This window comes from Sander vitreus, chromosome 6 (assembly GCF_031162955.1).
Source record: "Sander vitreus isolate 19-12246 chromosome 6, sanVit1, whole genome shotgun sequence".
NCBI lineage: Eukaryota > Metazoa > Chordata > Actinopteri > Perciformes > Percidae > Sander > Sander vitreus.
In genome coordinates this window covers 381,237-401,042 of record NC_135860.1, presented here as the reverse complement: position 1 = coordinate 401,042, position 19,806 = coordinate 381,237, and the positions used below count along the sequence as shown (strand labels likewise).

Genomic DNA, 19,806 nt, shown 5'->3' with positions numbered 1-19,806 from the left:
GGGACGCTTCTCACGCTTCGCTTTGGGCGCTTCTCACGCTCGCTTTGGGCGCTCGCTTTGGGCGCTTCTTACGCTCGCTTTGGGCGCTTCGCTTTGGGCGCTTCGCTTTGGGCGCTTCTCACGCTCGCTTTGGGCGCTTCGCTTTGGGCGCTTCTTACGCTCGCTTTGGGCGCTCGCTTTGGGCGCTTCTTACGCTCGCTTTGGGCGCTCGCTTTGGGCGCTCGCTTTGGACGCTTCTTACACTCGCTTTGGACGCTCGCTTTGGACGCTCGCTTTGGACGCTTCTTACGCTCGCTTTGGACGCTCGCTTTGGACGCTTCGCTTTGGACGCTCGCTTTGGACGCTTCTCACGCTCGCTTTGGACGCTCGCTTTGGACGCTTCTTACGCTCGCTTTGGACGCTCGCTTTGGACGCTTCTTACGCTCGCTTTGGACGCTTCTTACGCTCGCTTTGGACGCTGCTTTGGACGCTCGCTTTGGACGCTTCTTACGCTCGCTTTGGACGCTCGCTTTGGGACGCTTCGCTTTGGGACGCTCGCTTTGGACGCTTCGCTTTGGGCGCTTCTTACGCTCGCTTTGGGCGCTTCGCTTTGGGCGCTTTGACGCTCGCTTTGGGCGCTTCTTACGCTCGCTTTGGGCGCTTCGCTTTGGGCGCTTCTTTGACGCTCGCTTTGGGCGCTTCTCACGCTCGCTTTGGGCGCTTCTTACGCTTGCTTTGGGACGCTGGCTTTGGGCCTTCGCTTTAGGCGCTTCTTACGCTCGCTTTGGACGCTTCTTACGCTCGCTTTGGACGCTCTTACGCTCGCTTTGGACGCTCGCTTTGGACGCTCGCTTTGGACGCTCGCTTAGGACGCTCGCTTTGGACGCTCGCTTTGGACGCTCGCTTAGGACGCTCGCTTTGGACGCTCGCTTAGGACGCTCGCTTAGGACGCTCGCTGGGCCTTCGGGACGCTTCGCTTTGGGCGCTTCTTACGCTCGCTTTGGGCGCTTCGCTTTGGGCGCTTCGCTTAGGGCCTTCGCTTAGGGACGTTCGCTTAGGCGCTCGCTTTGGGACGCTTCTTGCGCTCGCGTTGGGCGCTGGCTTTGGGCGCTAGCTTTGGGCGCTTCGCTTTGGGACGCTGGCTTTGGGCGCTGGCTTTGGGCGCTCGCTTAGGGCGCTTCGCTTTGGAAGCTCGTTTAGGGCGCTGGCTTTGGGCGCTGGCTTTGGATGCTCGCTTTGGGACGCTTCGCTTTGGGCCTTCGCTTTGGGCGCTTCGCTTTAGGGCGCTTCGCTTTGGGCGCTACGCTTTGGGCGCTCGCTTTGGGCGCTTCTTACGCTCGCTTTGGGCGCTTCTTACGCTTGCTTTGGGCGCTTCGCTTTGGGCGCTTCTCACGCTCGCTTTGGGCGCTTCTTACGCTTGCTTTGGGCGCTTCGCTTTGGGCGCTTCTCACGCTCGCTTTGGGCGCTTCTCACGCTCGCTTTGGGCGCTTCTCACGCTCGCTTTGGACGCTCGCTTTGGGCGCTCGCTTTGGGCGCTTCGCTTTGGGCGCTTCTTACGCTCGCTTTGGGCGCTTCGCTTTGGGCGCTTCGCTTTGGGCCTTCGCTTTGGGCGCTTCTTACGCTCGCTTTGGGCCTTCGCTTTGGGCGCTTCGCTTTGGGCGCTTCGCTTTGGGCGCTCGCTTTGGGCGCTTCTTACGCTCGCTTTGGGCGCTTCGCTTTGGGCGCTTTCGCTTTGGGCCTTCGCTTTGGGCGCTTCTTACGCTCGCTTTGGGCGCTTCTTACGCTTGCTTTGGGCCGCTCGCTTTGGGCGCTTCTCACGCTCGCTTTGGGCGCTTCTTACGCTTGCTTTGGGACGCTTCGCTTTGGGCGCTTCTTACGCTCGCTTTGGGCGCTTCTCACGCTCGCTTTGGGCGCTTCTTACGCTCGCTTTGGGCGCTTCGCTTTGGGCGCTTCTTCGCTCGCTTTGGGCGCTTCGCTTTGGGCGCTCGCTTTGGGACGCTTCGCTTTGGGCCCGCGTCTTACACGCTTTGGGCGCTTTGGGCGCTTCTTACGCTCGCTTTGGGCGCTCGCTTTGGGCCTTCGCTTTGGGCGCTCGCTTTGGGCGCTTCTTACGCTCGCTTTGGGCGCTTCTTACGCTTTCGCTTTGGGCCTTCGCTTTGGGCGCTCGCTTTGGGCGCTTCTTCACGCTCGCTTTGGGCGCTTCTTACGCTCGCTTTGGGCGCTCGCTTTGGACGCTTCTTACACTCGCTTCTTACACTTCGCTTTGGGCGCTTCGCTTTGGGCGCTTCGCTTTGGGCGCTTCGCTTTGGGCCTTCGCTTTGGGCGCTTCTTACGCTCGCTTTGGGCGCTTCGCTTTGGGCGCTTCTTACGCTCGCTTTGGGCGCTTCGCTTTGGGCGCTTCGCTTTGGGACGCTCGCTTTGGGCGCTTCTTACGCTCGCTTTGGGCGCTCGCTTTGGGCGCTGGCTTTGGGCGCTCGCTTTGGGCGCTCGCTTTGGGCGCTTCTTACGCTCGCTTTGGGCGCTACGCTTTGGGCGCTAGCTTTGGACGCTCGCTTTGGGACGCTTCTTACGCTTTGGGACGCTTTGACGCTTCTGGGCTCGCTTTGGGACGCTCGCTTTGGACGCTCGCTTTGGGCGCTCGCTCTTAGCTCGCTTTGGGGCGCTTTGAGCGCTTGCTTAGGGCGCTTCGCTTTGGGCGCTTCTTACGCTCGCTTTGGGCCTTCGCTTTGGGCCTTCGCTGGGGCCTTCGCTGGGCGTTGCTCAGGGCGCTTCGCTTTGGGCGCTTCTTGCGCTCGCTTTGGGCGCTTTGGGCGCTGCTTTGGGCGCTCGCTTTGGGCGCTTGCTTTGGGCGCTCGCTTTGGGACGCTTCGCTTAGGGCGCTTCGCTTTGGGACGCTCGCTTTAGGACGCTGGCTTTGGGCGCTAGCTGGATGCTCGCTTTGGACGCTCGCTTGGGACGCTTCGCTTTGGGCGCTTCGCTTAGGGCGCTTCGCTTTGGGACGCTGGCTTTGGGACGCTCGCTTAGGGCCTTCGCTTTGGGCGCTTTGAGTGTGCTGTTGCCTAAGGATCCCCCTGAAGTCTTCGTCGACCTGCAGCAACTTTTCATTTTTCTGAGTCAAAATGTTTTAATGAAAAATCTTTATCAACGTTTTGGTCGATTTTTTTGGACACATTTGGGGAGTTATTTTGTGTCTCTGGTGCTTCATACACACTGTGAAAACAACCCTCCATGCTGTTCTGAGTGAGATATGGTTTCTGAATGTGTCCTGCCTTCAGTCTCCGGGTCAGCTGGTCAACATCTGCACGGCTTTCTACGTCACTAGCTGAGACAAGGGGGCTAGGGGGCTAACCGTTAGCATGCTAGCTCGTTCTCAATGGCAAAACACTGCTACAACACACACTAGTTCACCATAATCTCCAAAAGAACTACTTCCATGTCCCTGTTCTGCAGGTATTCCACACAAAGGTGGAAGTGTTCCCTCGTTTAGAAGAAGTCTCCCAGCTAATCCTGCCTTGTACTACTGAAGTTGGAGAAACAGCTAGCTAGCTCATGTAGTCCTTATCTAGCTACTGAGCACGTAGTCCTTACCTAGCTACTGAGCTTAGGACGCTCGCTTTGGACGCTGGCTTTGGACGCTTGCTTAGGACGCTCGCTTTGGACGCTCGCTTCTTACGCTCGCTTAGGACGCTCGCTTCTTACGCTCGCTTTGGACGCTCGCTTCTTACGCTCGCTTAGGGCGCTCGCTTACTTTGGACGCTCGCTTTGGACGCTTCTTACGCTCGCTTTGGGCGCTTCGCTTGGACGCTCGCTTAGGGCGCTTCGCTTTGGGCCTTCGCTTTGGGCGCTTCGCTTAGGGCGCTCGCTCTTACGCTTCGCTTTGGGCGCTTCGCTTTGGGCGCTTCGCTTTGGGCGCTTCGCTTAGGGCGCTCGCTTTGGGCGCTTCGCTTAGGGCGCTTCTTACGCTCGCTTTGGGCGCTTCGCTTTGGGCGCTCGCTTAGGGCGCTTCTTACGCTTCGCTTAGGATGCTCACATTGGGCGCTGGCTTTGGGCGCTGGCTTTGGGCGCTGGCTTTGGGACGCTGGCTTAGGGCGCTTCGCTTTGGGCGCTTCGCTCAGGGCGCTTCGCTCTGGGCGCTTCGCTCTGGGCGCTTCGCTTAGGGCGCTTCTTACGCTCGCTTTGGGCGCTTCGCTTAGGGCGCTCGCTTTGGGCGCTTCGCTTTGGATGCTTGCTTAGGGCGCTAGCTTTGGGCGCTGGCTTTGGACGCTGGCTTTGGGCGCTGGTTTTGGGACGCTGGCTTTGGGACGCTGGCTTTGGACGCTGGCTTTGGGCGCTTCGCTTTGGGACGTTCGCTTAGGGCGCTGGCTTTGGGCGCTCGCTTAGGGCGCTGGCTTTGGGCGCTGGCTTTGGGCGCTGGTTTTGGGACGCTGGCTTTGGGCGCTCGCTTCTTACGCTCGCTTTGGGCGCTTCGCTTAGGGCCGTTCGCTTTGGGCGCTTCTTACGCTCGCTTTGGGCGCTTCGCTTTGGGCGCTTCGCTTAGGGCGCTTCTTACGCTCGCTTAGGATGCTCACATTGGGCGCTGGCTTTGGGCGCTGACTTTGGGCGCTGGCTTTGGGCGCTGGCTTAGGGCGCTCGCTTTGGGCGCTTCGCTTTGGAGGCTGGCTTTGGGCGCTGGTTTGGGCGCTTCGCTTAGGGACGCTTCGCTTTGGATGCTCGCTAGGGCGCTCGCTTTGGGACGCTGGCTTGGGACGCTGGCTTTGGGCGCTGGTTTTGGGCGCTAGCTTTGGGCGCTGGCTTTGGGCCTTCGCTAGGGCGCTTCGCTTAGGGCGCTCGCTTTGGGCGCTCGCTTTGGGCGCTGGCTTTGGGCGCTGGCTTTGGGCGCTGGTTTTGGGCGCTGGTTTTGGGCGCTGGCTTTGGGCGCTTCGCTTTGGGCCGCTCGCTTTGGGCGCTTCGCTTAGGGCGCTCGCTTAGGGACGCTTCGCTTTGGGACGCTCGCTTAGGGCGCTGGCTTTGGGCGCTGGTTTTGGGCGCTGGCTTTGGGCGCTCGCTTTGCGCTTCGCTTTGGGCGCTTCGCTTTGGGCCTTCGCTTAGGGCGCTTCGCTTTGGGCGCTCGCTTAGGGCGCTTCGCTTTGGGCGCTTCTTACGCTTCGCTTTGGGCGCTTCGCTTTGGGCGCTTCGCTTTGGGCGCTTCGCTTAGGGCGCTTCTTACGCTCGCTTATGATGCTCACATTGGGCGCTGGCTTTGGGCGCTGGCTTTGGGACGCTGGCTTTGGGCGCTGGCTTAGGGCGCTCGCTTTGGGCGCTCGCTCAGGGCGCTCGCTCTGGGCGCTTTCGCTTAGGAGCGCTTCTTACGCTCGCTTAGGGACGCTTCGCTTAGGGCGCTCGCTTTGGGCGCTTCGCTTTGGGCGCTCGCTTAGGGACGCTTCGCTTTGGATGCTTGCTTAGGGCGCTCGCTTTGGGCGCTTCGCTTAGGGCGCTTCTTACGCTCGCTTAGGGCGCTTCGCTTAGGGCGCTCGCTTTGGGCGCTTCGCTTAGGGCGCTCGCTTTGGGCGCTTCTTACGCTCGCTGGGCGCTTCGCTTTGGGCGCTTCGCTTTGGGCGCTTCGCTTTGGGCGCTGGCTTTGGGCGCTCGCTTAGGGCGCTCGCTTTGGGACGCTCGCTTAGGACGCTCGCTTTGGACGCTCGCTTTGGACGCTCGCTTTGGACGCTCGCTTAGGACGCTCGCTTAGGACGCTCACTTTGGACGCTCGCTTAGGACGCTCGCTTTGGACGTTCGCTTAGGACGCTGGCTTTGGACGCTCGCTTTGGACGCTCGCTTAGGACGCTCGCTTTGGACGCTTTGAAAGGATCCCCTGAAGTCTTCGTCGACCTTCAGCAACTTTTCATTTTTCTGAGTCAAAATGTTTTAATGAAAAATCTTTATCAACGTTTTGGTTGATTTCTTTGGACACATTTGGGGAGTTATTTTGTGTCTCTGGTGCTTCATACACACTGTGAAAACAACCCTCCATGCTGTTCTGAGTGAGATATGGTTTCTGAATGTGTCCTGCCTTCAGTCTCCGGGTCAGCTGGTCAACATCTGCACGGCTTTCTACGTCACTAGCTGAGACAAGGGGGCTAGGGGGCTAACCGTTAGCATGCTAGCTCGTTCTCAATGGTAAAACACTGCTACAACACACACTAGTTCACCCTAATCTCCAAAAGAACTACTTCCATGTCCCTGTTCTGCAGGTATTCCACACAAAGGTGGAAGTGTTCCCTCGTTTAGAAGAAGTCTCCCAGCTAATCCTGCCTTGTACTACTGAAGTTGGAGAAACAGCTAGCTAGCTCATATAGTCCTTACCTAGCTACTGAGCACGTAGTCCTTACCTAGCTACTGAGCACGTAGTCCTTACCTAGCTACTGAGCGTGTAGTCCTTACCTGCTACTGAGCGTGTAGTCCTTACCTAGCTACTGAGCGTGTAGTCCTTACCTAGCTACTGAGCCGTGTAGTCCTTACCTAGCTACTGAGCGTGTAGTCCTTACCTAGCTACTGAGCGTGTAGTCCTTACCTCAGCTACTGAGCGTGTAGTCCTTACCTAGCTACTGAGCGTGTAGTCCTACCTAGCTACTGAGCGTGTAGTCCTTACCTAGCTACTGAGCACGTAGTCCTTACCTAGCTACTGAGCACGTAGTCCTTACCTAGCTACTGAGCACGTAGTCCTTACCTAGCTACTGAGCGTGTAGTCCTTACCTAGCTACTGAGCGTGTAGTCCTTACCTAGCTACTGAGCATGTAGTCCTTACCTAGCTACTGAGCGTGTAGTCCTTACCTAGCTACTGAGCGTATAGTCCTTACCTAGCTACTGAGCATGTGCGACTGCCAACAAAGATGTTCCAGCAGTGAGAGGTCTCACTCTGTAGCTAAAACAGAGACCTGAACACAGGGTGAAAAGAGGAGCTGCAGCAATGAGCAGTACAACAAAAATATGGTGTTTTCTGACAATTAAACCATGTAAACCTATTCTGGTACAACCTCAAAATACTATTATGAACCTGAAAATGAGCAGAATATGGGAGCTTTACATTTGTTATAGACCGCTGGACGTGTAGAAGTCTCTTTACAACTCTTCTGGTCGTTTTTTGTCTCTGCCATCTTATTTGTCTCTGTTGTCTTTTTGAATATGTACTTGTGGCCGTGTCGCGTCTCTTTGTAGCTGCTGTTTTGTCTCATCGTGACAGATTTGCCGTCTTTGTGTCATTTTAAACTGAGGCTCCAATGTTCCCTGTATAGGTCCATTCAATGATCCATCTTTCAGTCAGTGAACAACATGTCAGACAAACAGCCAGAAGAGTCTACAGCACGTGTCAAAATCATAATAATACATTTGGACCTGCCTAGTTTTTGTCGCTTTTTCAATGTTTTTGCCACTTTTTAAGTTGTTTTTTTTGGCACGTTTCCTGATGTTTTCTTTCTCTGCTTTTTTCAACCTTTTTTGCTGATTTTTTCTTCGATGGCTTAGTTACTTTTTTGGGGCTTTATGTCGACCAAGCTGTAAGTGAAAAGACTATATGGGACATGCAATAATACAGTACAAGGTGTTTGACTTTTTCTATTAAATAAAGCTTGTCAATAAACTGTCTGGCCCTTGATGTGATTCTTAGTTTCCAGTGTGGCCGTTAAAGCAGCTACGCACCAACCTGATAATCGGCCGTCTGACAGTCTGGCGAGGTCGGTGACTCGAGTCTGGTCAGTGTGTTCGTGCCGTCGTCCGTTGGAGGAGCCGTTGGCTTCATTTGGGCCGACCTGACATGCTCAGTCAGAGACAGGGCAGTCGGGACTCACCTGGAAATGGCGAGCTGCCGGTTTTCATTTTTGGGGCGACAATCCAGATTAGCGCCGCCTGCTGTTATGGAGACGTATTACGTCTCGTCTCTTTGGTGTTCTGAGGCTTTTATTTGACCAACTCGGGGAGACTGATCAGCCCAACTGGCTTTTCTGCCGACGGTTCTGGTCTGTAACGGCCTTTAGAGACCAAACAACTCATCCATTCATCCAGAAAATAATCAACAAATGAGTCACTGACGTAAGTTATCGGTAGTTGCAGCCCTGCTTTTGTCAAGAAGTTACAAGAAGAGAAGGAGCTTGATTAACTTATGTCTTGAGTTTGACCCCCCTGGTCTACAGCCCTGCTATGACTCACTGAGACTCATTCCCTAAACCCAGTTATAGTCCAGCGGAGGCTGATTCATGTCTTTAGTTCTGCAGGTGTTGGGTTATGAACCAACAGTCAGAGCATCAACAGAGTTATTACAGTTCATCCTGAGGGGGATGAATGATGAAGCAACATTTCATCAATAGTAGTTCACTCCATCTGCTGATGAAGCCCACAAGATGAGGCTGAAAGCTCCAGAAAACAAACTGGAACATGTGTTGAGTTATTTACTTTCCCGTCTCTGTGTGCTGGAACAGTCTGTGTTCATTTTGTTCAGTGTGTGTGTGTGTGTGTGTGTGTGTGTGTGTGTGTGTGTGTGTGTGTGTGTGTGTGTGATAGAAGCGTCCTGACAGCATCTTTTTCTGTTTCAAAACAATCGTGTGTTTGGGCTGAAGCTCTGGAAGCTTTCAGCCTTTGCCGCCGCTGCCGCCGCTGCCGCCGCTGCCGCCGCTGCCGCCGCTGCCGCCGCTGCCGCCGCTGCCGCCGCTGCCGCCGCTGCCGGCGCTGCCGCCGCTGCCGCCGCTGCCGCCGCTGCCGCCGCTGCCGGCGCTGCCGCCGCTGCCGCCGCTGCCGCCTCTGCCGCTGCTACTGCCGCCTCTGCCGCTGCTACTGCCGCCGCTGCCGCCGCTGCAGTGCTTCCTCACAGAGACCACACCTCCACAGACCTGTCATCACTCACACACTCCGACATCGTTACACACAGGATGTCCACTTCAAAATAAATCCACTTGTTTAGTCTCTAAATCCATTTTTTTTCTTATTCTTGTTTTTGTCTATGTTTTTCAGTCACTGTTCAGCACTTGGAATTGCTGAATTTGTTATGATTGAAAGCTGCTATATAGACTAATTAAAGCTTGAATTAAAGATTGCTTGATTGACAACAGTCTCTTTTATTCTGAAATCTTTCTCCGGAATTCGGCATGTTTATCCGGTTTGCCTTGACACGGGCGTGACGCGCAAACAGCCGCTCTGTAACTAACGTTATCGCAGTCGACGGTGCAGCTGTGTAGCAGTTTAACTCGTGTTTTAAACATTTTAAACATTATATATCTTTATATTTCAACATGTCGCACACCGTCATCACCACGACGACAACAACCAGAACGTCTGCTGACGGCATCCTGAACACGGGCTACACCCGCACCATCCCGGGACTGCTGAAGATAGGGCAGATGGTGAGAAAACATCGCAGGTTAACACGGGTTTAACCCAGGATATCAGAGTATTTGTTCACACCGACACAGCCGGGTTGTGTTGGCTAATGTTGGCCGTTAGTTTCACTGCTAACATGTAGTTTATATGGAGGCTGAGACTTTACCTTTTAAGGAAAGGTATTAAAACCCATGATTATTTAAATGGACCCTGGTGGGTAGTGTTGGTGAAGTCATCATTTATATTTCGTCTAACTGTTGCCTTGTTTTTAACACACTGACACTGTACAGAGGTGGGAAGTAACCAAGTACTTTTACTCAAGTAATTGCAATATCACGATATTATTGACCATATACATCAGTGTTGATATTGTAGAGATATTGTAGGGTTGACTGATATTAATACAATGAGATTTTAGATCAATAAGTCCAACCAGGAATCGGTTTTTTTGGAATCGTTTGGAAAAATCTGTGTGTGTGTGTGTGTGTGTGTGTGTGTGTGCGTGTGTTCAGTGTGTTCTCTGTGTGTGTTTGTGTGTTCAGTCTGTGTGTGTTTGTGTGTTCAGTCTGTGTGTTGTGTGTGTGTTTGTGCGTGTTTTCTGTGTTCAGTCTGTATGTGTGTGCGTGTTCAGTGTTTTTGTGTGTTCAGTGTGTTCTCTGTGCGCGCGTGTGTTCAGTGTGTGTGTTCTGTGTGCACGTGTGTGTATGCGCGTGCGTGTGTTGTGTGCGCGCGTGTGTGTATGCGCGTGCGTGCGTGTGTGTGTTCTGTGTGCACGTGTGTGTATGTGTGTGTTCAGTGTGTCCTGTGTGCGCGTGTGAGTGTGTGTGTTGTCTGTGTGTGTGTTCAGTGTGTTCTGTGTGCACGTGTGTGCGTGTGCGTGTGTGTGTTCTCTGTCTGTGTGTGTGTGTGTGTTCAGTGTGTTCAGTGTGTTCTGTGTGTGCGTGTGTGTGTTCTCTGTGAGTGTGTTCTGTGTGCACGTGTGTGTATGTGTGTGCGCGTGCGTGTGTTCTCTGTCTGTGTGTGTGTGTGTGTTCAGTGTGGACCAACTAAATTGGCTAAATATTTCAGGTAATGGCCATCAACGGTACACCAGCATTTCCTGCAGCGTGTTTCTCCAGGCGTGACACCTTAAAACTCTGCAGGAAATCCTGTCGTTCCGTCGATAACTGAGACAACTACCCACGTTACAAGAAGAGAACGATGTCAGTGGAGCTGCAACTATCACTGAATGACTCGATTATTCCATCCACCGAAAAATAAATCAGCAACTACTACTTTGATAATCAATTAATTAATTGACAAGACGTAATACTTTTAGTCAACCCACCAGACTCCATGTAAATAATCAGGACTTTTAGCGTGTATAGAGCCAGCATATTTCCACCAGACTCCATGTAAGTAATCAGGACTTTTAGCGTGTATAGAGCCAGTATATTTCCACCAGACTCCATGTAAATAATCAGGACTTTTAGCGTGAATAGAGCCAGTATATTTCCACCAGACTCCATGTAAATAATCAGGACTTTTAGCGTGAATAGAGCCAGTATATTTCCACCAGACTCCATGTAAATAATCAGCACTTTTAGTGTGTATAGAGCCAGTATATTTCCACCAGACTCCATGTAAATAATCAGCACTTTTAGTGTGTATAGAGCCAGTATATTTCCACCAGACTCCATGTAAATAATCAGGACTTTTAGCGTGTATAGAGCCAGCATATCTCCTCATGTAAAAGGGTGAATTAAGAGTTTATTTCAACCAAACCAGAGTGGTGATTGTTGGAACAGTGGAAAGATGAACCAAGACGGCTTTTGATAGTTTTATTTAGTTTTGAATGAAGTGTGTTTTACGATAATAAAAGTCCTGATTATTTACATGGAGTCTGGTGTAGTTTGGTGATGGTGATTTCGGGGCTGTTTCATGTTAAACTAAAAGGATCTTCCTCTTTAACTAAAAGGTCTATCTCTGTAGGGATCCTTTCATAATGTTGTCAGACACCTAGAATAATAATCTGAGTCTGTCAGCAGCAACAACAGAACTTTTAGTACTCGAGAACCCGCACTACGGAAGAGTACAGACAGTGAGCTAACGAATAGCTCCGTACAGCAGCTTTTGTAATACGTAAAACGTAGAATGTGATAATCACGATACAAGTGTTGGTGTCGTCAGCTGTTGTCTTGACAGAGTCGATGACGTCTCCCCTGTCTGGTCTGGGAGGGCATGAACACACCGTGCTCAGACAAGGACACGCAATGGCTCCATGTTATCTTGTTTAGAGTTCAAGTAGTGTTAGGGTCTAACCCTAACAGAGAGAGAGAGAATGTAATATCATTTTAAATCATTTTAAACAGGTTTTAATGTTCCTACGTCCATGCAACGCCTCTAATGCTCTTTTTTTTGTTATTCTGTGGTGTTGTAGTTCTGTAGTTTCTAGGCCTGTCACGATAACACATTTCCTGGACGATAAATTGTCCCAGAAATGATTGCGATAAACGATAATATTGTCGTTCTGAGACCATTTTCATCTGATACAGGATCTCACAAAAGTCAGTCCACCCCTATGTTAGATCCCCATAGAGGCAGGCAGACTTTTATTTTGAAAGGCCAGTTATTTCATGGATCCAGGATACTATGATCCTGATGAAGGTCCCTTGGCCCCCCCATCATCACATACCCTTCACCATACCCCCACATCATCACATACCCTTCACCATACCCCCACATCATCACATACCCTTCACCATACCCCCACATCATCACATACCCTTCACCATACTTTTATTTCAGTTAGCCTAATAGCTGGTTTGATTTGCATTGAGATATGATGTTATGGAAAGTTAGTATGAAAATGGTTCTGTTTTTCAGCCTTCATTGTGGTGAAGGTGCAGCTACTTTCTTCTGCTCCTCTGCTGTCGGCAGGTCGGAGCTTCGCGGGGCCGGGCCGACACACACACACACACACACACACACACACACACACACACACACACCCCCCCACACACACACACACCCACACACACACACACACGCACCCACACACACACACACACACACACACACACACACACACACACACACGCATTCACACACACACCCACGCACCCACACACACCCACACACCGACACACACACACACACACACACACACACACACACACACACACACACACCCACACACACCCACACACTCACACACTCACACACACACACACACACACACACACACTCACACACTCTCTCACACACGTACACATAAATCTCTTTCTTCCGCACGCACTCACACACACACACACACACACGCACCCACACACTCACACACACACACACACCCACCCACACACACCCACGCACCCCCACCCACACACCCACACACCCACACACACACACACACACACCCACCCACACACCCACGCACCCACCCACACACCCACACACACACACACACACACACTCCCACACACACTGGCGCCCACACCAGACGCCAGCCACCACGTCACTTCTGTTTACTGATAGCTAGCGTTCACCTCAGGCTAATTAATTAGCTAGTCAGTGGTGATCTTTGGCAGCCAGCCAGCCTTCCAAAAGAAAGTACAATGAAATGAAATAACTGATCATTAACCGTTGACCGACAAGCAGGTAACGGAGTCCCAGTTCACCGTCTGGGAGCCTCTGACACGCTTTCCGCACTCCGTGTCCGCAGACAGCTGTAGGCTTGTAGCGTTAATGTTCTGTGCATTGTCGGACACATGCAGCCACTTTCCTGAAACCGCTCGCGAGACTGACACAAGCCCACAGCGGCGCGTATGTCCGAGCCTGTCTCCACCTGCAGGTTGTCAACTGTGGTTTGGACTGAAAGGGAGAAAACGGGACGCCCGAGTAACACGGCGGATATCGCTCATATACATTTTATTTGTTTGTTTTGACGCCGCCTTAACTGCAGAGTGCTGCGTGAAGCCCTGCTCCAACAACTAGCGCTCACAGGTGTGGCCTGTCAAGATGCTGATTAGACAGCAGGATTATTGCACAGGTGTGCCTCAAGGCTCTGACACACCAACCAGACGGCCGACCGTCGGCAGAAAAGGCCGTCGGACTGACAGCCTCCCCAAGACGGTCCAAAAAGTTCCTCAGAACACACCGAAGCGCGTACGTTCTGCGCGTGCGTGAAGCGTGATAGGTCTCCATAACAGCAGGCGCCGCTAATCTGTATTGTCGCCCCAAAAATGAAAACCGGCAGCTGATTGGACGAACGCGTCACATGGGTCTGGCTGCTCCCCGACCGTCATGGCGTCTCGTTCAGAATACGATCTCATATTGGACTAAAATAGTTCCCTGAAACGTGTTTCTGGAAACATGTTAAGAGAGAAACAGGCCGTGCAGCTGCTGAATCTGTCTTCACATCAACAAAGGTCAGTTTATCAGATGTTAGTCAGATGTTGAGAGGCTGATCGTCACTCATCCCGCTCGTAATTTCCGGGTTAGCGCTCCACCAATCAGATGGGTCATTGAGTCCCGACTGCCCGCCCCCCCGATTATACATGTCAGATCTGCCCAAATGAAGGCCGACAGCTCCTCCAGCTGACGACGGCACGAACACACCGACCAGACTCGAGTCACCGACCTCCCAGACTGTCAGACGGCCGATTATCGGGTTGGTGTGTCAGAGCCTTTAGGTTGGCCACAATAAAATGCACTGCATAAGTGCAGTTTTGGTGTGTGTGTGTGTGTGTGTGTGTGTGTGTGGGTGTGTGAACTTGTGTGTGTTTGTGTGTGAACTTGTGTGTGTGTTTGTGTGTGAACTTGTGTTTGTGTGTGAACTTGTGTTTGTGTGTGAACTTGTGGGTGTGTGAACTTGTGTTTGTGTGAACTTGTGTGTGTGAACTTGTGTTTGTGTGTGAACTTGTGTTTGTGTGTGAACTTGTGTTTGTGAACTTGTGTTTGTGTGTGAACTTGTGTGTGAACTTGTGTGTGTGTGTGAACTTGTGTGTGTGTTTGTGTGTGAACTTGTGTGTGTGAACTTGTGTGTGTGAACTTGTGTGTGTGAACTTGTGTTTGTGTGTGAACTTGTGTGTGTGAACTTGTGTGTGTGTGAACTTGTGTTTGTGTGTGAACTTGTGTGTGTGTGAACTTGTGTGTGAACTTGTGTGTGAACTTGTGTTTGTGTGTGAACTTGTGTTTGTGTGTGAACTGTGTGTGTGTGTGAACTTGTGTGTGTGTGTGAACTTGTGTTTGTGTGTGAACTTGTGTTTGTGTGTGAACTTGTGTTTGTGTGTGAACTTGTGTTTGTGTGTGAACTTGTGTGTGTTTGTGTGTGAACTTGTGTTTGTGTGTGAACTTGTGTTTGTGTGTGAACTTGTGTGTGTGTGTGAACTTGTGTGTGTGTGTGTGTGTGGGTGTGTGAACTTGTGTGTGGGTGTGTGAACTTGTGTGTGTGTGTGTGTGAACTTGTGTGTGTGAACTTGTGTGTGTGAACTTGTGTGTGTGAACTTGTGTGTGAACGTGTGTGAACTTGTGTGTGTGAACTTGTGTTTGTGTGTGAACTGTGTGTGAACTTGTGTGTGAACTGTGTGTGTGAACTTGTGTTTGTGTGTGAACTTGTGTTTGTGTGTGAACTGTGTGTGTGTGTGTGTGAACTTGTGTGTGTGTGTGAACTTGTGTGTGTGTGTGTGTGTGAACTGTGTGTGTGTGTGAACTTGTGTGTGGGTGTGTGAACTTGTGTGTGTGTGTGTGTGAACTTGTGTGTGTGAACTTGTGTGTGTGAACTTGTGTGTGTGAACTTGTGTGTGTGTGTGAACTTGTGTTTGTGTGTGAACTTGTGTTTGTGTGTGAACTTGTGTGTGTTTGTGTGTGAACTTGTGTTTGTGTGTGAACTTGTGTTTGTGTGTGAACTTGTGTGTGTGAACTTTTGTGTGTGAACTTGTGTTTGTGTGTGAACTTGTGTTTGTGTGTGAACTTGTGTGTGAACTTGTGTTTGTGTGTGAACTTGTGTGTGTGTTTGTGTGTGAACTTGTTTGTGTGTGAACTTGTGTGTGAACTTGTGTGTGTGTTTGTGTGTGAACTTGTGTGTGTTTGTGTGTGAACTTGTGTTTGTGTGTGAACTTGTGTGTGAACTTGTGTTTGTGTGTGAACTTGTGTGTGAACTTGTGTGTGAACTTGTGTTTGTGTGTGAACTTGTGTTTGTGTGTGAACTTGTGTGTGAACTTGTGGGTGTGTGAACTTGTGTTTGTGTGTGAACTTGTGTTTGTGTGTGAACTTGTGTGTGAACTTGTGTGTGAACTTGTGTGTGTGTTTGTGTGTGAACTTGTTTGTGTGTGAACTTGTGTGTGAACTTGTGTGTGTGTGTTTGTTTGTGAACTTGTGTGTGTGTGTTTGTTTGTGAACTTGTGTTTGTGTGTGAACTTGTGTTTGTGTGTGAACTTGTGTTTGTGTGTGAACTTGTGTGTGTGTGAACTTGTGTGTGAACTTGTGTGTGAACTTGTGTTTGTGTGTGAACTTGTTTGTGTGTGTGTGTTTGTGTGTGAACTTGTGTTTGTGTGTGAACTTGTGTGTGTTTGTGTGTGAACTTGTTTGTGTGTGTGTGTGAACTTGTGTTTGTGTGTGTGTTTGTGTGTGAACTTGTGTGTGTGTTTGTGTGTGTGTTTGTGTGTGAACTTGTGTGTGAACTTGTGTTTGTGTGTGAACTTGTGTGTGTGTGTGTTTGTGTGTGTGTTTGTGTGTGAACTTGTGTGTGTGTGAACTTGTGTGTGAACTTGTGTTTGTGTGTGAACTTGTGTGTGTGTGTGTGTGTGAACTTGTGTGTGTGTGTGTGTTTGTGTGTGAACTTGTTCAGGGCTTATGTTCCCGTTGCTCTGTAACAGGTTTGTTGTGTGTGTTTCCTGGCAGCTGGCGCTGCTCGTGGCCTTCCTGTGCGTGCACTGCGTCTACGGTTGGCCCAGCTGGGCGGCCATGCAGTTCTTCGAGGTGGTGGTGCTGTGGTTCCTCATCGCCTTCTTCATCTTCTTCCTCATGCACCTGTTCCGGCTGCAGGCGAGGATGCCCTGCATCAACTGGCCGCTGACGGTGAGTCGGAAAATATTTGAGCACCAGGCTGCAGAGTAGGGCGGGGAAAGTGTGTGTGTGTGTGTGTGTGTGTGTGTGTGTGTGTGTGTGTGTGTGTGTAGAGTAGGTGAAAAGAAAGGGAAATCGCATTCTTTTCCCTAGAATCTATTTATAATTTATTGTTTTTACCAATGATTGACCTAAATATTTACGGAAAACAGCTGTTCAGTGAAATGCAGAAGACACACACAGAACACACACACACACACATAGAACACATACACACACATAGAACACACACATAGAACACACATAGAACACACACATAGAAACACACACATAGAACACACACAGAACACACACACAGAACACACACATAGAACACACACACACACACAAATACTGAACACACACACACACAAACACACACACAGACAGAACAAACACACACACACAGACAGAACACACACACACACACACAGACACTGAACACACACACACACACACACACACACACAGACACACACACACACAGACACAGAACACACACACACACACACACAGACACTGACACACACACACACACACACACAGAACACACACACACACACACACACACACACACAACACACACACACACACACACACACACAGAACACACACACACACACACACACACACACACACAAACACTGAACACACACACACACACACTGAACACACACACACACACACACACACAGAACAAACACACACACACACAGAACAAACACACACACACAGACAGAACACACACACACACACACACACACACACACACACGGAGGAGCAGAAAAAGCAATACTTCTAGAATCACAATAAATGAAAAGCCGCGATACAAATCCAATCTGCTCCCATGTATCAGGAAGGAATCAGATCGGGACAGAAGCATGTGGTCCCGGCCCAGTGAGCATGAAAACCTTTCTGTGTGTGAAATATTAATGCTCCAGGCTGCAGATATAAAATCAGACCACATGCTGATCTCACTTCTGCATCGCAGTGAACATTGCTCTGTGTTTGACCCCCAGTGTTACGTCACTGCATGTCAGAAACTTCTCAGGCTTCAACGTTAAGGTTTTTTTTTTGTTTTTTTTAATAAAATGCCCCTAAAAACTTCAGGTTGCAGAGATGAAATGAAACCATTTGCATGTTGATCTCACTTCTGCATTTCACTGAACAGCTGTTATTAATCCTCAGTGTTTCTTAACTGCACGTTTCACCCAAATGCCTTTCAGGGTTAGGAAGGCAGGCAGGCAGAAATCAAGGAAGGAAGGAAGGAAGGAAGGAAGGAAGGAAGGAGCAGGGTTTTTATATAGCCGTGACTACCACACCACAACCTGTTGACAGAAACATTTCTCTGAGGCGTCACGCTCGTTTCAGTTTTGAATATTTTTAACCTAACTAGGGTTGGGCACTGTTCACTTTTTTTTTTTTTTTTCGGTACCGATACCTGAGAATCAGTCAGTCACCAGGGCCGTTGCGCCCACAACCTCAGCCCTGTCAGTCAGTCAGTCACCAGGGCCGTTGTACCCACAACCTCAGCCCTGTCAGTCAGTCACCAGGGCTGTTGTACCCACAACCTCAGCCCTGTCAGTCAGTCACCAGGGCTGTTGTACCCACAACCTCAGCCCTGTCAGTCAGTCACCAGGGCCGTTGCGCCCACAACCTCAGCCCTGTCAGTCAGTCACCAGGGCCGTTGCGCCCACAACCTCAGCCCTGTCAGTCAGTCACCCAGGGCCGTTGCGCCCACAACCTCAGCCCTGTCAGTCAGTCACCAGGGCCGTTGCGCCCACAACCTCAGCCCTGTCAGTCAGTCACCAGGGCCGTTGCGCCCACAACCTCAGCCCTGTCAGTCAGTCACCAGGGCCGTTGCGCCCACAACCTCAGCCCTGTCAGTCAGTCACCAGGGCCGTTGCGCCCACAACCTCAGCCCTGTCAGTCAGTCAGTCACCAGGGCCGTTGCGCCCACAACCTCAGCCCTGTCAGTCAGTCAGTCACCAGGGCCGTTGTACCCACAACCTCAGCCCTGTCAGTCAGTCAGTCACCAGGGCCGTTGCGCCCACAACCTCAGCCCTGTCAGTCAGTCAGTCACCGGGGCCGTTGCGCCCACAACCTCAGCCCTGTCAGTCAGTCACCAGGGCCGTTGCGCCCACAACCTCAGCCTTGTCAGTCAGTCAGTCACCAGGGCCGTTGCGCCCACAACCTCAGCCCTGTCATTCAGTCAGTCACCAGGGCCGTTGCGCCTACAACCTCAGCCCTGTCAGTCAGTCACCAGGGCCGTTGCGCCCACAACCTCAGCCCTGTCATTCAGTCAGTCAGTCACCAGGGCCGTTGCGCCCACAACCTCAGCCCTGTCAGTCAGTCACCAGGGCCGTTGTACCCACAACCTCAGCCCTGTCAGTCAGTCACCAGGGCAATGCGTGCGTGCGTGCGTGAGTCTCTCTTCGCGACCGGTTCAATCGGACAGGAAGCTGAACATTTAAAGCAGCGGCCCAAGAACGATATTCAAATTTATAATATTCGTTGACAGACCTAGTGCGATCACGCCATTAGCAGTACTTTAACTGCAATGAAAGTCAGCTTCACGCATGTAAACAAGCCGGCGACATGTTGTTGTGCAGCCTGGATAACGATAACTATCGTGCTGTGGTTACGAGAAGCTTATTTGGACGTTTCTCTCTCTCTCTTTGAACCCTTCGTCTGACACTTCTGGTTGAATCTTGTTTCTGCCGTTTCAGGAGTTCTTTCATTACTCCGTCGGGACCATCCTCATCTTCATCGCCTCCATCGTGGCCGCTGTGAAGAGCGGAGGCGTCTCAGCGCTGGTGGCCGGATCGGTGCGTATCAACCACACAAGACGCACCTCTTCATTAACTGTCTAATAGAGAAAACAAACCACATTCAGGAGTGATGCTGTTAAAAGCAGTAAAACGTCTCGATGTCAGCTTGTTAAATGTGAATATGTTCTAGTTCCTTCTCTCCTCTGTGACAGGAAACTGAGTCCTCCTTCCTTTCATCCTTCTCTGCATTTCCTTCCTTCCCTTCCTCGTTCCCTACATACTTCCTTTCTTCAGGCTACTTTCCTTTCTTCCCCTTTTTGTCCATCCTTCCTTATTTACTCTTCCCTCTTCTTTCCGTCCTTGCCTCCTTTTTTTCATCTTTCCTTTCCTTTCCTACCTCCTTCCCTACTTCCTTCCTTTCTTCTGTCCTTCCCTCCTTACATGCTTACGTTTCGGTGAACTATTTTAGTCCAATATGAGATCGTACTCTCTCACTGAACGAGTCACCAGTAATGGCCGGTTGAAAAATCCAAAATCCGGAAGCAGCAGCCAGACCCACGTGACGCGTTCGTCCAATCAGCTGCCGGTTTTCATTTTTGGGGCGACAATCCAGATTAGCGCCGCCTGCTGT

General features: G+C 51.1%; 1 protein-coding gene across 2 annotated transcripts in view; it reads left to right on the top strand.

Annotated features, from left to right (window-relative positions):
- Nucleotides 1-9,096: 9,096 nt before the first annotated feature.
- Nucleotides 9,097-19,806, top strand: part of cmtm7 (CKLF-like MARVEL transmembrane domain containing 7) — a 22,252-nt gene continuing 11,542 nt past the window's right edge. For both annotated transcript variants that reach the window (XR_013502075.1, XM_078251973.1), the window contains exons 1-3: nt 9,097-9,344; nt 16,201-16,377; nt 19,134-19,232. Coding sequence is in view for 1 of the 2 variants with exons in the window: in XM_078251973.1 (XP_078108099.1) it covers nt 9,234-9,344; nt 16,201-16,377; nt 19,134-19,232 (387 nt within the window). In the remaining variant the exon portion in view is untranslated. The remainder of the gene's footprint in view (nt 9,345-16,200; nt 16,378-19,133; nt 19,233-19,806) is intronic.